Source organism: Sebastes umbrosus, chromosome 2, assembly GCF_015220745.1.
Source record: "Sebastes umbrosus isolate fSebUmb1 chromosome 2, fSebUmb1.pri, whole genome shotgun sequence".
Classification (NCBI taxonomy): domain Eukaryota; kingdom Metazoa; phylum Chordata; class Actinopteri; order Perciformes; family Sebastidae; genus Sebastes; species Sebastes umbrosus.
The window spans coordinates 26,525,069-26,542,449 of NC_051270.1; the positions used below are offsets into that span (position 1 = coordinate 26,525,069).

The 17,381-nt window shown below is 40.9% G+C and overlaps 1 protein-coding gene and 1 non-coding gene across 3 annotated transcripts in view; both read right to left on the minus strand.

Moving 5' to 3' along the window:
- dennd2b (DENN domain containing 2B) overlaps positions 1-17,381 on the minus strand; it is a 66,605-nt gene that overhangs the window by 3,227 nt on the left and 45,997 nt on the right. For both annotated transcript variants that reach the window (XM_037795723.1, XM_037795714.1), the window contains exons 12-17: positions 16,278-16,355; positions 15,020-15,160; positions 14,736-14,884; positions 3,353-3,530; positions 1,802-1,843; positions 986-1,097 (exon numbers count right to left, since the gene is read on the minus strand). In XM_037795723.1, coding sequence (XP_037651651.1) covers positions 986-1,097; positions 1,802-1,843; positions 3,353-3,530; positions 14,736-14,884; positions 15,020-15,160; positions 16,278-16,355 — 700 coding nt within the window. The remainder of the gene's footprint in view (positions 1-985; positions 1,098-1,801; positions 1,844-3,352; positions 3,531-14,735; positions 14,885-15,019; positions 15,161-16,277; positions 16,356-17,381) is intronic.
- trnae-uuc lies at positions 106-177 on the minus strand. Its single transcript has one exon. It is a non-coding gene; the product is annotated as a tRNA-Glu (tRNA).

Sequence of the window (17,381 nt, forward strand, 5' to 3'; positions counted from 1 at the left end):
TTGGAGTAATCCTGTTAACAGACAGACAAGCAACGGCCCTTGGCCTTGGCGGAGGTAATAAACCTAATATTGATCTCCAGGGGTTAAACCCTCACAAAACCCTGATTCCCATACCGGGAGTTGAACCCGGGCCGCCTGGGTGAAAACCAGGAATCCTAACCGCTAGACCATATGGGAGATACATAGTGCCAGCAATGGAAGAAGAGTTACTTTGGTTTTGAGCCTTTCCCTTTCCTTTCATGTGTTATACAGTTTGTTGTGCATGTAAAAGGTCTGCAAAGTTACAAAGCTCAAAGTCCAGGCTAAAAGGAGTTAGTCTCTCCCACAGAAACACTACTCATGAACTGCCTGAAACATCTTGCTTGAAGTCCTGCCTTTTCTTCCTTAAGGGGGATGATGTCACCAAGTAATATATTTGCATAATACCTGCCTAGCGGCTAGTTTGGCACGCCCTCAAACAAAGCTGATAAAAAAGAGGTGCTGCAGGACAGACAGTATGAGAAAAATAAAGCGTTCTTTGAACATTAAAGCATGTAAACACTTTCTAGTAGAAACCCAAAATACAAGTATGCACATGAAAATAAGCACGATAGGTCCTCTTTAACCTAAAGATCTAAAACACAACTATACCCATCTTATTTTGAAAATAAAATAAACTTGTAGTGTATTAGTGTGTTTGACTGTTACTGTTTTTTTTCTTTTTCTTTTCACAATTGTACTACTCATGGACATTTCAGTTTTGTTTTGTCACCAAAATTTGTCACCAGTAAACTCAACATGTACCTCTCATCATCACAAACATCACATTACCTCACCTCACCTCTAAGGTGAGCCTTTGTGACTCACTGTAATGAGAAGTCTGTAGAGAAGACGTCAGAGTTTCAAAGAGACTTGGAATGAACATGTTCTGCTACAGAAACTATGGCTCTAATTAACAAGGAAAACCCCAGTCTTGGTAGGAAGTAATGATTAGCCACTTATTCACCTTCGTCTGACTCGCTGTCAGAGTCCTGACTGATGATGTCATTCCTCTGCTCCAGCGCTTGCTCAAGAGCTGCCTGAAGTTTCCGCGGCAACAGCGAGGCCTCGTCGTCCATCTATAAACAACCGAAAACACTGCAGTCACCAGCGATAAACAACGATGTTTGGAGAAAACGTTTCAAAGGCTCAGACTTACAACAGAGAACCGCATGTTTTACAGCCCTGCTTAAAGCAAGACCATGTTAACGTTTGAAAGAAGAAAAAACACACTTACTCAGCTCAATACATTCAGGGGTTTTGCTGCTTCAGCCTTACATGGTCTGGTATGACCAGTAACTTATGATGGATAATGTTTGCTAGCTTTAGTTAAAAACATTAGACACATATTGTTGCTGCTTAACTTACATTACTGAGACAGTTTGCTGACAATTTGCTATTGTTACACAACATTATAGCATGACACATATTAACATTTCAATTGTTTTATCACAAAAATAAAATGAGAATTAAACTCACACACACATACACACATTTCACCAGGAAACATTTTTGTTTTTTCTGCTTGTGGTCCCATTGCAATCGCATTTATGTGTTGTTGTTTTTTCTGCATTTTTTGCCCTTATTAGATAGAGGGAGGAAATGCATGAAAGGTCCCAAGCAGGCCTCAAACTGAGGACATTGTGAAATGACTTTAAAAAACTTGGGAAATTTAGAGAAGTTGGCATTATGTTGTGATTGTCACTTGTGGCCACAGTGGCCCCCCGTTCAGCAAGTTATATAGTCTTGCTTTAAGGTCAGTTTTTTCTTTTCATAGACTTACCTGTCTGATGAATCGGTCAGTTCCCAGGTCGACCATTAAAGCCTGAGAAAAGGAAAAGAAGAGTACATCATTCTTCAGAACAAATTAAAAAGCTTTCCTTTATCTCCTACAAGCAGAATTGCTTATTCCACATTGGCTCTATGCAAAACACAATCTGTAAAATAAATAAATAATAAATAACCATCACCTTCAAAAAAGCTACAGCACAAAAAAAATTTTTCTGAAAGAAGGTTTTATGTAGTATGTTCATGAGTGAAACAGCAGCAGGAAGAGTGACGTAAACAGACAGTAGATGTTGTTAACAGGTCGGTGTTAACTGTGACTGACGCCTGAGAGGTATGCGCAGATGTAGCCAATGCTGACATAAAACAAACCTTCAACAATTTTCAGCAGCAAACCTACTCCCTGTGTAACTGATTAAGACAATGCTTCAGGGCTTCTTCTACCAAAATATTTATTGTGATCCAAAACTAGAAAGAGAAGGAGGCCAGAGATCTTTGGCTGGTGCTGCACTGACACTGACACTGACACTGACACTGGCTCTGGCTCTGTATCTGATGTATCTGTGTGAATGCTTACACATACATGAACAGTATAGAGATAATGTATAGAGGTTTTTTTCTTCTTAGGTTTCTGAAAAAAGTCATGACCTGACTTTCAACCTAGATCTTTTCAGGTAAACAAGTAGATTAATGAACAGGAATACAGCTGATTCTTTCACAGAGAATCTGCTTTATTAGGGCTGCAACTAACCCATATTTTCATTCATCGCTTAATCTAACAATTATTCTCTTGCTTAATCCTTTGGTCTGTAAAATGTTAGCAAATCATGGAAAATTACAAGAGAGTACAAGTTCTCAAAACCCTTGCTGACTTTTTAAAATGTCTTGTATTGTCTGATCCATTGGTCCACAACAATTAAGTTTATGGTCATAAAAGAGTATTAAAACCAGAATAACATCTTATAACTTAGGCTAAACTGAATTATATGTATTTTCTAAATTAATATTTTCATGCAAACAATGGCTCAAATTGCTTTTTGTAATGCGAGAGGGGTCAACTTTACCGACTGAACTGGACAGATGAACAGAAATGTATCATCCATGGTCAACTCCATAAGGTGATAATATGTCAATGTTGTCTTTACAGCTTATTTCACTGCCCCCAAGTGGCCAAAAAAACAATGAATGCATCTTTCAGTTGCTCTGGTCTGAAATGTACGGTCTTAAAATGTGACCACAGTTTTGAATCCTCTCCTTTGGTTGGAAGTCACCTGGCTGGTTCCCTGATACAATAAGACTAGAGGCAGAGGAGATCAAACAGATGCAGCAACAGTCGGCCAATTTATAATGAAGTTACTCTGAATCTGTATTGTTGTAATTTATCAGCCAAGACACTAATATCCACTATTATCCAAGAAACAGGCTTCAAATCAGAGAGAGATGAGAACAATCGGGGACATCTGAAGAAGGAGACGTCAGTCTGAAATGTAAAAGTCTGGAAAAGAAACCGCACAGACGGTCAGAGATAATGCAGATATGGAGTACTCACCTCTTCCACAGGCAAATCCTTGAGCTTCGGCAAAGAGCTGGACAGCAGCCCCACCAGGAAGGGAGTGGGACAGCAAACAATATCCAACATGGAGCCCGGCAGCACGGGGATGAAGGTGTGTTGCCAGGAGAAGGGGTAGAGCAGCGCCACCACTGCATGCATGCAGCTGGACAGGGTACTGATGATGGACGACAAAAAAAAAACAAAGGCACGGACCATCAATCACAGCGACAACAACGCCCTGCAGCGGCCACACCAGTTCAAACTGAAAATAGAGCAGATGTTTCACTAGATAATGCAAAACCTTTTTTTTTTCCAGACTGAAAGGGGAGTGGTGGTTTATATGGTAACAACATTTTCCTAAAAATACCGCCTACTGCAGTCATGAACTTTGGTAGTTGTAAAAAAAAGAATCCTTCAAAATGTTCAAACTGAACTATGAGAGCACAAATAGTGTATTTCCATCCCTTAACTCTCTTCCCAGGTTAAATGACTACTTGATCCTCTTTTCCTTGAAACAGTTACTTTTATATGAGACGTAACAGCACAGTTTATGCGCTCTGGCTTTGACACTTTGTTCTTCCTGTAGCTCATCTGAAGGACAGCACGATCCAAAAGGCTGTTCTTACACTTTGACAAAGATTTCTCTAAAAGACACATTACAACAACTTCTGGATAAATGAATGCCTTAATCTTAATGCACTTCTCCCTCTTAACGCCATCTACTGCCAACCACAACGAAGAAGGGTGAGCCCAATAAAATGCATTATTGTGACATTACTGTACTCTGTCTGCAGGGCTGGCGTGACTCTGACATGTTGCTATAGTTAAGCTGGAGGCTCGTTGACGCAGTGCCAGAAAGCACCAATTTGGTTTAACTCCGACAGCTGTGGTATAAAATGGAGAGATCCCAAATAGCAGCCCGTCTTTCTCACGATCCGTCGCTTGTTGACAGTGGCTGACCCTCCTCCCCTCTGTCCTCTACATACTGTCCAGTCCATGTACACAAAGGGAGTGAAAATAAACTGTGGGTCCAATCATACACACAAACACACACAGTGGAGCACTAAATCAGTATGGATCAAGAACAAGACCAGGGATCAAACATGGTATGCACACGCACCCCACTTGAGATATATACACTTTTAATGAGGAATGTTTTCCGCGGTCGCTGTCATCAACAGCAGACAGAACATCCAAGTAAACAGAAGTTACTCCCTTTTATGTGACCTCGTTCACACTGAGTTTCAGCGTACAGAGAACATACAGAGATCAGTAATCAATGTGCTGAGATAAATGACAAAACTCCCACAAACTTTTCCACTCCATTCATCCAGGCTACATGTTTGCCACAGGGCTTTTGATCTTAACTTCCCATGAGTCAAATTGCCAAGATTAAAATGTGTTTTCTTGACAGGGTTAAATAGAATTACACCAGTGAAAACCCAAAGGCTACAATAACCACAGCGTTTTTAGGCCTTTTCCAAATCACTCATACCATGAAGCACTTGCAGCTTTGCTTTGGCCGGTCTGATTTCCATTTGCCTGAGGAGGGCTCTGTAATTCCTAACAGATCCCGTCTCCTGGGTCTGACGAGTTCCAACAGGGAGTGATGGGGCACAGATCTCAGAAAAACCTTTGCCACAGGCTACACGCGGCCCTACACACCACTGATACCAAAAGGATCAATTACACTCATTCCCCCCAACCACACACTCTTGGGAGAAGGTGAACTTGCAATGAAAACACTCTGCACTACGAGAAGTTGCCACTCAACTCTGGAAAGAGAGAGGGACATTCCCGTTAGATCCAGACCAAAACTTCAGACCCCCGACCATACGTGGGTCGTAACAAAATGTTCTCTGGTCTCCTTATCCACTAACAAGTGAGAATAATAGAAAGGTCAAGTCCCGCCCCTTCGGGTGGACCACCATGGGACCTTATTTCAGAGAAAATATGAACGGTAGTCAACGGCGATGTTGTCAATTTAATAGATAATTTTGCAAGTCAAGAAAGTTTCAGTTTGTTGTAAACTGTTGAAGTATAGAACTGTGAAAATACGTAATTAGAAAGACTATACTATATATATACTATACACCCAAAAGTCGCGTAAGTGACGTCTCTTTCTCTGAAGCTAAGATGTCTGTGTGTTTCGTACCGAGTTGTCACCCGAGCAACGTGTCTTGCTCGTTCTTTTGCTTCCCAAGTGATCAAAAGTCCAGGAGTCCCTTGATAAAACACAAGACAATGATAATGTTGGGATGCCCCAGTAGCTCACTTGGCAGCGTAGGCGCCCCATGTACCAAGGCTGAGTCCTAACCACAGCGGCCCAGGTTCAAATCTGACCCGTGGACATTTGTTGCATGTCGTCCCCTTTCAAGAGTATCACTATCATAAAAAAAAGGCAAGAAGCCAAAAAATATCTTTAAAAAAATAAAATGTAAGATAATGTTACATCTGTTCGTGGAACATAGCTAAGTTAGCTAGCTAGCTAGTGTTGGTGACGTATATTGTGCGAGACGAGAGCTGTAGTTCAACGAGCGGTTGAACACAAAACTAAATTAAACTACGACAAACTGTGACTTTCTTGACTTGCAAAATTATGTTTTAAATTGACAAACCTCATACGTGTAATTCATACCACAATTCAAGCAGGATCAAAAAATTATTTGTCTCTCGTCTTGGACTACTGTACATATTTTCTCCGAAATAAGTTCCCATGGGCGACACCGGAAGGGAAGAGACTTCGCCTCTCTATAGATTAGTAAAAATAATTAAACATCCTGAATTAAAGATTTTAATTAGACAGTGTCAGCAGAGGGAAATTTTAGACAAACGCTTTTCTCTTCTGAATTTGTTGATGCTTTATTGTATATGTAGATAGGTACAGAGGTTGCATTGTGGTTGTATCAGATTGGATTATATTGTATGGTGGTTTTCAGCCGTGCAAGAGGTCAGTCGGTCCACTACTTTGGTCCAGACTGAAATATTTTAAACTATTGGATGGATTGGCATAAAATTGTGTTCAATACTTTGGTTTATGGCAAATTACCTGTAAAACTAGTGACATTCCCATCAGCCTTAGCTGTACTTTGTGTGTAGCTAATGTTAGCATGCTACCATGATAAACTAAGATGGTGAACATGGTAAATATCATGTCAGCATTGTCATTGTGAGCATGTTAGCATGCTCATGTTAGCATTTATCTCAAAGCACCGCTGTTTCAAATACAGGCCAAGCCCCAAGGAAGTGCGTCGGGCTTTGAAGCAAACTTTCGTAGTGGCCAACGGTGGAATTACAACTTCTGTGTCCGTCACGTGATGCCATTGGGCATTTTTTGGGTAAACTTCCAGTACAAACACTTGAATAGCCCTTATTTAAATTGTTAGGTCCAAATTGTTCTAAATTGCATTAAGAGCCGAACCCAGAGTTATCTTCCTTCCTCCGTTTATGTCCAAGACCGCGAGCTAGGAGGCGGAGTTAAAGGAAACGCTACTGCGCCTGCTCTATGGGCACAATGGATGCGGAAGATTGTCGGATGATCCCGAGTACTTTATCACTCAGCAGTCGAGCCATTTTGACTACATGCGCCACTGAGCAACTCTCATAGGAATGAACGGGAACCCGCCTACAACGCTGTATCCCGTTGTCTCTAACATGCATGGTACAATCTCACAGAGCCACTAGCATGGATTTAGACTCTCTTGTTATTTGGTGCCCTCATATACATACAAGAGGACGGCAAAATGAGTTCCCTGTCTTCCTTGTATGGCATTTTTTTTCACTTTTCATGGTGCAATAACCTCTGAAACACACAGCTGACTTTGACTGTTTCTTAAGCAACAGCATATGTGTGGATTGGTTGGAAAATAAGACTTAGCAATAATAAACTAAGATTCAAAGATTTTGATTAATTTCAACTTGATTACCCGCATAAAAGTCATATAAATTTATGATTCCATTTTCAGTAAAAGAGAGAAGAACCCGTTTCTCAGAGGTGACGTCTGTGCAGAGCTGTTGAGGTTTGGGAGCTAATCCTGACATATTATCTCTCGTAGGTCTGCCAGGCCTGGTTTAGTGTGTGCGAGGCTGAACTGGCACATACTCCAGGAAACATGGGATCCAGAGGCTTAGTCTGTGAAGCCCAGAGGAGGAGGGAACATTTCAGTGTCCAAGACAGAGAGAGGGTGGGAGACAAAAGCCTACATCACCACATGCTTCACGGCTCTACTAAAGCACTGCACACTGTGTCTACCAGTCCTGGCATGGCCAAGACTGATTCCACAGACAGAGGACAAAGAGGACTAGACTGAACCACAGCTGTCAGACACCAGCTGTTCGGCAAAGCTCTGCAAAACCATTCTTCAATGTTAATGCTCTTCCCAAGCTCAAAATAACACCTAGAAATCATATAAAGAGGCAGCAGAGTCCATATAGACCTATAGGATTCCTATGACAAGCTGCACAGGGTGTATTTTTATCCGCCAGCAGAATGCTCTCTGCTCCCTTAGTCCCCAAATGGTTTTCCCTCACTTCCTGTCTTTAAGGATCTCCAGCCACCGGCTCCCCGGCTCCACAGAAGGCAACAGCAGAAGTCATTTTACTATGAGAAACGGCTTCCCGATGGGAAACTCTATTCGTGTTCTCATTTAAACCACTGTAAAGTCTGAGTTTGATCAGCGCTGTCTAGAGAGCAGATGAATGTGCGCAGGTGTTTGTGTATACGAGTGTCCACATGTGTATGCGAGCGTCGACGCGTGGGTGTAAACATTCACAAGAACGACACTGATGTAAAAATCAGCTGGTCAGGCTCCGGCAATGGCCAAGTCTTTCTGGACTCTTTGAAAAACAGAAACATTTCACATGTTTACAGTGTGTGGATTTCACCCTACCTCGGAGTTAAATACCACATGGGAAACCGGTTAGGTTGTTAAAAGCGGTTTTGGATTCGTGCCAGTTCTGCAGAGCGAGTTACAGAAAGTGTTTGAGAATAACGGGGGACTAAATGAAATGAGTATGCCGCCATACTGGTTGATTAGAAAAATGCCAGCAGCGGTGGCAATAACTCTACCTGTCTGAGGATTGCAGACCCCATCGATCATAATACTGCAGCTGCAAAACATGTGGGTGCTCTACAGAACTCCAACGCACTTTCAGATTGCTATATTATTCTAAAATTGAAAAAGGACACCACAAACTCAACATACATAGGATACTTCACATTGTATTGGCACAGATGGGGACCAAAATGAACAACATTAAGGGGAAACCAGAGAGTGTCCATGCAGAAAGCCAAACAGCCTCCTGTGCCTTTCTTTTACTCTCAGCATATACTGTATATAAGAACTGGACGTAGTCACTGTGAAGTTACCCACTGGTTTTTGGACTGCCATTTTGAAGCCTTGAGTTCGGCATTTTAGCCGTCGCCATGTTGGTTCTTTGCAACCAGAAGTGACACGAGAGGGTGGAGCTAAGTAGAACCAAACGCTGAATAAGACATCTCTAGGCGACCTAAAAGGTTACAATTATCTTTCATGAACTGAAAACACACTGTGAAAAGGTTAAAGTTGTAAGGCGAAAACACGTGCAACACCCAGACCAGACAACACTGTGGTAGCGACCTGACAATCACAAGGTAGCCACGCCCGAAAGCATACCCTGCTTTATGGTCTATTTGACCATGTGAGACATCTCTAATAACAGGATATCTTTGCAATCAAAAATGATTTCATACTTTGGGTTTGAGTGTGGCAATTCTGATTAAAATAATGCAGGGAAGACGGTGGGATTCAATCATCTTAACAATGGAGTCATATCGGGGAAAGTCATTTAAATCCAATGTGCAGTAATGTGCACTTTTACTGTAGAAGTATGTCACTGCCATACCAAGAGTTGAATCCAGACATGCACATACAGTTAGGTAACCGTCCTCATCTCCAGCCTGAGGACCGACAGAGGCTGTTTACATAAAGCTCTGCAGCACTGACAAAACTCATCCAGCATCTGCAGGTCAATCGAGTTAAGCAATTACAGAGTGACATAGCTGGTGATGAATTTATCCGATTAGGCATCCAACTTGTTATTACAGGCATCGGATGGTGAGTGATCACTTAAGAAAGAAATTGTCTGTGCAGACTTTCATGCAGAGGCAACAACCTCTCTGGAAAAAAACAACTAAAGGTTTCAGTGCATATTACAACAGTTAAGTGAAAGTAACACGCAAACGAAATGAGCAATAGAAGACCCCACAGAAAAAGGTTGCCTAACATCCTCTCACTTCCTGCTTGTATTGGATGTACATCTCAAGGCAAAGAAACATACATCATGCTCTGCTAGCGAGGTATTTTGGGAATGGATTATGTACCGGAGCCCCAGAGGGAGCAGCCCTTTTATCATAGAAGTCATTAATGCTGCAGAGAGGCCCCGTCACTGTTTTCAAAAGAAACCAAAACACAGCAGCTCTGCATTGGTGCATGCACACACACACACATACACACACACACACACACACAGTATATACTGTATATACTGTATAGTAAGCATGACTGCATATTTACGACTCAAAGTTATAAAACTCATCTTTGGGGCGCCTGGGTTAGCTCAGTTGGTAGAGCGGGTGTCCATGTATTAAGGCTTGGTCCTGACCGCGGCGGCCCGGGTTCGAATCCGGCCTATGGCCCTTTCCGCATCCACTCTCTCTCTCCCACCTTTCAAGACTCTATCCACTGTCCTGTCATAACAAATGGAAAATGCCCCCAAAAAAATAACTTTAAAAAAAAAAAAATAAATAAATAAAACTCATCTTTGTAATTGTGTTTTTTGCTGGTGTTTTAGGTTTCTGCAACAACAGCATTGTGCATAGGGCTGGACGATATGGCCAAAATCTTCAATCGTGATAAAGGTCATTTCATATCTTGATAACGATATATATCATGATATAGCATGTTTGCTGGTAATTCAATAAATAAATACAGACGTAGGCAAAGTTGTTGGTACCCTTCCGTTAAAGAGAGAAAAACCCACAATGGTCACTGAAATAACTTGAAACTGACAAAAGTAATAATAAATAAAAATTTACTGAAAATGAACTAATGAAAATCAGATATTGTTTTTGAATTGTGGTTCAACAGAATCATTTTAAAAAACAAACTAATGAAACTGACCTGGACAAAAAATGATGGTACCCCTAGAAAAGATGTAAAATAATGTGACCATAGGGACATATTAAACTAAGGTGTGTCCTGTAAATAGCATCACAGGTATCTTCAAACTTGTAATCAGTCAGTCTGCCTATTTAAAGGGTGAAAAGTAGTCACTGTGCTGTTTGGTATCATGGTGTGTACCACACTGAACATGGACCACAGAAAGCTAAGGAGAGAGTTGTCTCAGGAGATCAGAAAGAACATTATAGACCTTCATGTTAAAGGTAAAGGCTATAAGACCATCTCCAAGCAGCTTGATGTTCCTGTGACTACAGCTGCACATATTATTCAGAAGTTTAAGGTCCATGGAACTGTAGCCTACCTCCCTGGACGTGGCCGCAAGAGGAAAATTGATGACATATTGAAGAGACGGATAATACGAATGGTAACCAAAGAGCCCAGAACAACTTCCAAAGAGATTAGAGGTGAACTCCAAGGTCAAGGTACATCAGTGTCAGATTGCACCATCCGTCGCTGTTTGAGCCAAAGTGGACTTAATGGAAGACGACCGAGGAGGACACCAAATCATAAAAAAGCGAGACTGGAATTTTCCAAAATGCATATTGACAAGCCACAAAGCTTCTGGGAGAATGTCCTTTGGACAGATGAGACAAAACTGGAGCTTTTTGGCAAGTCACATCAACTCTATGTTCACAGACGCAAAAATGAAGCATTCAAAGAAAAGAACACTGTACCTAATGTGAAACATGGAGGAGGCTCGGTTATGTTATGGGGCTGCTTTGTTGCATCTGGCACAGGGTGTCTTGAATCTGTGCAGGGTGCAATGAAATCTCAAGACTATCAAGGCATTCTGGAGTGAAATGTGCTGCCCAGTGTCAGAAAGCTTGGTCTCAGTTGCAGGTCATGGGTCCTCAAACAGGATAATGACCCAAAACACAGCTAAAAACACCCAAGAATGGCTAAGAACAAAACATTGGACTATTCTGAAGTGGCCTTCTATGAGCCCTGATCTAAATCCTATTGAACATCTGTGGAAGGAGCTGAAACATGCAGTCTGGAGAAGGCACCCTTCAAACCTGAGACAGCTAGAGCAGTTTGCTCACGAGGAGTGGCCCAACATACCTGTCGACAGGTGCAGAAGTCTCATTGAGAGTTACAGAAATCACTTGATTGCAGTGAGTGCCTCAAAAGGTTGTGCAACAAAATATTAAGTTAAGGGTACCATCATTTTTGTCTAGGCCAGTTTCATTACTTTGTTTTTTTAAATGATTCTGTTGAACCACAATTCAAAAACAATATCTGATTTTCATTAGTTAATTTTCAGTGAATTTTTATTTATTATTACTTTTGTCAGTTTCAAGTTATTTCAGTGACCATTGTTGGTTTTTCTTTCTTTAACGGAAGGGTACCAACGATTTTGCCTACGTCTGTAGTCTATATGAAATAACCACATGGTAAAACTTATTTTGTATACTCCTGTGTGAATTAAATACTTGACAAATGAAGAGTATTTTCTCATATAATTAAGAATTTTAGTGCAAATGATCAGATTTTCTGAGAAATTTGAGTATGTTATTATCAATTAAGATTACTACTTGTGTATCATGATATCTCGATATATGATTTCATCATGATACGATTACATTGAAAGACAATAAATTATCATATTGAATTATCGCCCAGCCCTAATTAAAGTTTTACTTCATTTTTCCTTTATTGCAAACATTTTAACTGTTGTTCTGCTTCAGAGTCATCTGAATTTGAATGGTGTCTCACAGTGACAATGCTAACATGCTGATGCTTAGCAGGTACAATGTTTATCGTGTTCATCATCTTAGTTTAGTGTGTTAGCATGCTAACATTTGCTAATTAGCACTAAATAAAGAGTAGTGGCTTTGGCTCATGGGAATGTCATTTGTTTTCCAGGTATTTGGTTATAAATTGAAATTCTGACCCGATGATAATGCTAGAGAAAAGTTAAGAAATCGCAGGGGAACATGTGTGTACCATTTTTCATTAAAATCTATCCAATAGTTGTCAAGACATTTAACTCATAACCACAAATGTCAACCTCATGGTGGCGGCAGAAGAAAAGTCAGGGGATCACCAAAGTCATTAAGATTCATCGTCTGGAAACCATAAATGAATGCACTTTGATGCAAATGCAAAAGTTTCATAATGCAGTGAGTGACGTACTATATGACTGAACCATGTTTTTTCAAATAGTATTATTGTTATTATTTCACTCCTGTAAACAAATGTTTATCTCTTCAGGTACATTGATATTGCATCGCATCCAGGTGGCTACCTCTGGGTGAAGCTAATGCTGAAGTGCCTTAAACTTGCATTCTTTCTAACAGCCAGCAGGGGGTGACTCCTCTGGTTGCAAAAAGAAGTCTGATTGTTTAGAAGTCTATGAGAAAATGACCCTACTTCTCACTTGATTTATTACCTCAGTAAACATTGTAAACATGAGTTTATGGTCTCAGTCGCTAGTTTCAAGTCTTCTTCAACACCGCATGATGTTCATTTAGTAAATTATGGTCCCATTTAGAGTCAAATAGACCATAAAGCAGGGTATGCTTTAGGGCGCTGCTACCTTGTGATTGACAGGTCGTTACCACGCCGTTGTCCGGTCTGTGAGTTGTCCGTGTTTTTGTCTTACAACTTTAACCAGTTCACAGTGTGTTTTCAGTTCATGAAAGATAATTGTAACAGTTTGGTTGCCTAAAAATGTCTTATTCAGCATTCGGTTGTACTTAGCTCCACTCTGTCGTGTCATTTCTGGTTCCAAAAAAACAAGATGGCGACGGCAAAAAAACAAGATGTTGATGGCTTAAATGCTGAACTCGAGTCCGCAAACCAATGTGTGACGTCACGGTGACTATGTTCACTTCTTATATACAGTCTATCATCACATCATAAATGATTGCCGTGCAAGATATCACAAAGTCGCAGAATTGCCTGTATAGTTTTACCATGACTGTCGTGAGCAATACTGTATATCTTGATAATATTGTATCGTGAGTGACTCCCACCCAATGACTCCTTGATTTTATCACCTCTGGTAATGAGCAACTTAGAGAGATTTTTTCCAGGGACACAGAGAGTGCCGTAGCTCATACGTAGGGAGTTAACGTGGCATCATAAGTCAAACGGTGACAGTCGAGCCACAGATCACGGAGGGCAGAGTCGCGCACACAGGAAGTGCATTCCTTCTCCTCACAGTCACTGCCCCCACTGATGTTTGTTTAAACTGGGCTTTGATACATGGAGAGATTACTTCTCCGCTCAAATCTCCTCCCACTCCATCCTCGCCTCCAATGCTCTAAAAGTACCCCTCTCTTTTCTGTAACAAGAGGACAGACTGGGACACCGAGTCCTCGGAGACTCTTTGCATCTTATCAGCCCCGCCCTCTTCTCCTCTGGCAGTGACTCATCGGTGTGACCCATTTTACTTCTGGTATCCAAACTGGCAGCTGGCTGACTAACGGACTGACCTGTTGCCTGACTGTCTGATACTAATCAATACATTATAAGCAAACAGTTCACCACATGGTGTATCTGTTAAGCATTATGCTACTATTATATGTCTGTGTGAGTAGAAAGGTTATTGCAATGCTGTCATCATCAGCCAGGATTAGTCTGAATGGACACAAGCAGTCTGTGAAAAGTTTTTGGAAGAGATATTGCTCAGTTTTTGGATGACCAGGAAGCATGGAAAACTACAACAGTGTGCCAGGACCAATCCCTAGGTCCTCGTTATTTTTGTTGAAACGCCTCGGCAATCTTATATGTAGGAAATGTCTATTCCATTGCATTATCATCGGTTCATAAACCACAATATTTGTTTTGGCAACGTTACTATAAACCTTTTCAAACTTGACAAAATAAACATTCTAAATGGGCCCCTTTGTATTTCCTGTTGCAATGTTTGCTAATGCAGTAGCTGACAGGAAGTAAACTTGGACCAAAGCTGTTGCCCTGGCAACAAAATGGCAATGAAAAGGTCTATAAAATATGGACAATGCCTCAAACAAAGCAAAAAGCAGACCAACTGTCTCACACTGCAAGAGGAAAAAGATGACCCGGTGTGACAAAAAATCAGTCAAATAGGTGAGAGGACAAGGAAGTAAATTACATGGTTTTCTTTCATTTAAATTATGTGTTTGAGATGATAGTCTCACTGCAGAGAGACTAAGACAAACTCTGAGCCTCACCTGAGTTTATCAGCCACAAAGATGACTCGACGCTCCAACAGCAGCGAGGCAAAGACTCGTATCACCTGCCGTACACTGAGGCAACTGAACAGACTGTCAAAGTCCACATGCTCCAGTCTGGAGTCGGTGGGCCGCCTCAGCTCGATGACCTGAATGACCACAAAACAAATGTGTCACAATCACAGTTTGTGGATCTGATTAACTAAGAAGAATTCACACAACTGTAACTTGAAATTATTTAGGCTAAGTGGCATAATTTAAGTAGTAAAAGTAGTAGCTCTGACCTCATTTCCTGCACCGGGCAGAAAGGTCTTTACTTTGATAATCTTCCCTGGTGCAGGGAAGGGCGACTCCATCAGACTCCTCATGAAGGGGTAGACCAGGGCCGCCGAGACGCCTCGCCGCCGTTCCACCTCATCCAGGATCTGAACATGGGAGCGCAGTTTCCTCAACATATTTCAACAACACAAAGTTTCTGGAAAACTGTTAATATCCATGTTGAATGAATAGCAAAGCAAGACAAGCCATGGCGACGATTAATGGAAACATATTGTTATGCATTTGAGCACTAACTGTCTGGAACTCTGTATTCATTTTCTGTTGTGAAAATAGCAAATTAATTTATTTCCATGCCAGTGTGATTGGAAATTTCTACCCCGTCTGCCTGTCTGCCTGTTTTGGTCCAAGCTGCCTGCTGTCTGGAAAGTTGATTGGAGAATCACTTGTTTTCAAGGTCATATGATATCACCTCTCTCGTCCTCTGCATCTCTCTGTTTGTCTGTCTGTCTCTCTCACACACACACACAACTCCCTCTGAAATCAAACACTGGCCTCCTTTCCCATTTACGATGAAAGCACTTTTCGTCTCAGGTTTGCTGCTGTATTGTTCACAAAATTAAGACGTTTGAGGCATTCTCTTCCACTCTTGCATGTGTTGAATGCCTTAAAATATCACATGATGCAAAACTAGTAAAATGCTGTTGCTTTGTTGTCACTTTGTTCACAAATTAAATGCTAAAATGCATCTACATTGCACTGATATTCTGCTTTAACTCAACTACTAAATACAGATTTCAGATTGTTTGTATAGCCGTTAATCACAGCTCAGTTATTATTCTTATTAAACAATGGAAAAAGGGCATGTTTGCATTCCATACCATGGTATTTTATTTTCATGTCATATAGCCGCCACTTTGTTTCAACAGTCTGGACTTACTCACTTTGAATTAATAAGTAATCAGATAAGCCTGGAAAAGTCAAACAGAGTGACAGCTCTGCTCTGTGTTAGCACCACTGAGACAAAAGTGAAGGAAACAATTACTCTGGGAAATCAGGAAGTGAAAAAAAAAAAAGACTGAAATAAGGTTTACCAATGAACAAGCGTTCAGCAGAAGGTCTCCTGAAAGTCATTTATTTCAGCTATGAGGCGGGTCAACCACAGCTACAAAACTGCACACACAGCCAGCGCATTTTAGACGATTGTCTACAGTACATGTGTTTGTGTGTGTGTGTGTGTGTGTGCACGGGAAAGGCTGAACTTACCGTGGAGAACAAGTCAAAACAGCCCAGTCTGCTGATGACACAGTACACCTCTGGAAGACGAGGTCCTTTCCCAGTCGGCTGTAAGAGAAAGAAACAGAGACTCATTAGACACTGGTGTGGGTAGACTTGATAAAGAGACACATTAACTGAAAACGGTCTACAAACACATTTAAAGGGGTAGTCCAGCAGTCCAGTCCAATATAGTACTCATAAAGTTGTGGGATTTACAAGAGTCAGATTAAGGGCTCTTTTAAGGTTAATTTCACACTTTAGAAAGCTTCTCCAGAACCACAGAATATACTATACATCTCTTTTCACATGCTGAATAATTCTTCCTGTGACAAGTAATCTGAACTTAAAGTTAAAGTTAAAGCCCTGACCACCGGCGGGTTACAAGTTTCGAGTTTCTTTATTTATCATTTGCACAACAATTTCAGAAAGCAGTCACTGGCAATGAAAATCTTGGGTCTCAGGTTCCCTCCAACAATGCTGATTAAAAATGTATATACAAAAAAGGCAAATCACAGTTACAAGTAAAAGCAGGGTTAGGGTTTAGGGTTAGATGATGATCAACTCTGTTTTGAATGATGTACTGTAAAAGGTTTTAGTTATCAACATGCTTCAGCATGTTTTCCAGTGTCACAGAAGTGAGTAAAAGCAATTGGCACATACTGCATTTCGATGACTATAAAACCTTTTACCATCATTCAAAACATTGTTAATCATCATCTAACCCCTAACCGTAACCAGTCGACGGCAGGTGGATTTTAAGGGGTTAAAGAACCAGAGCAGAAAAGTCAGAAAGGGTCATCTTTTATCAAATGTATGGAATTTAATTTATAAAGAAAATACATAAAGAGTTAGACCTGTAGACCATGATAATATCATATGTAGATAAGTTGTTTAAATAGTGTAGCTGAAGTCTTTAACTCGAGACTGTGATCTGAGGTGAAAGTCTTTTATGTGGATACCAACTTCCTAAACACAGGTGGTTTATCTGCTCCTGCTGATCGTATCTACCTTCCTCTGTACACTCTTAGACCATTATGTGCTTGGAGACCCCAGACACACAGACACAAATGAACATGAGCACTCAAGAACCGC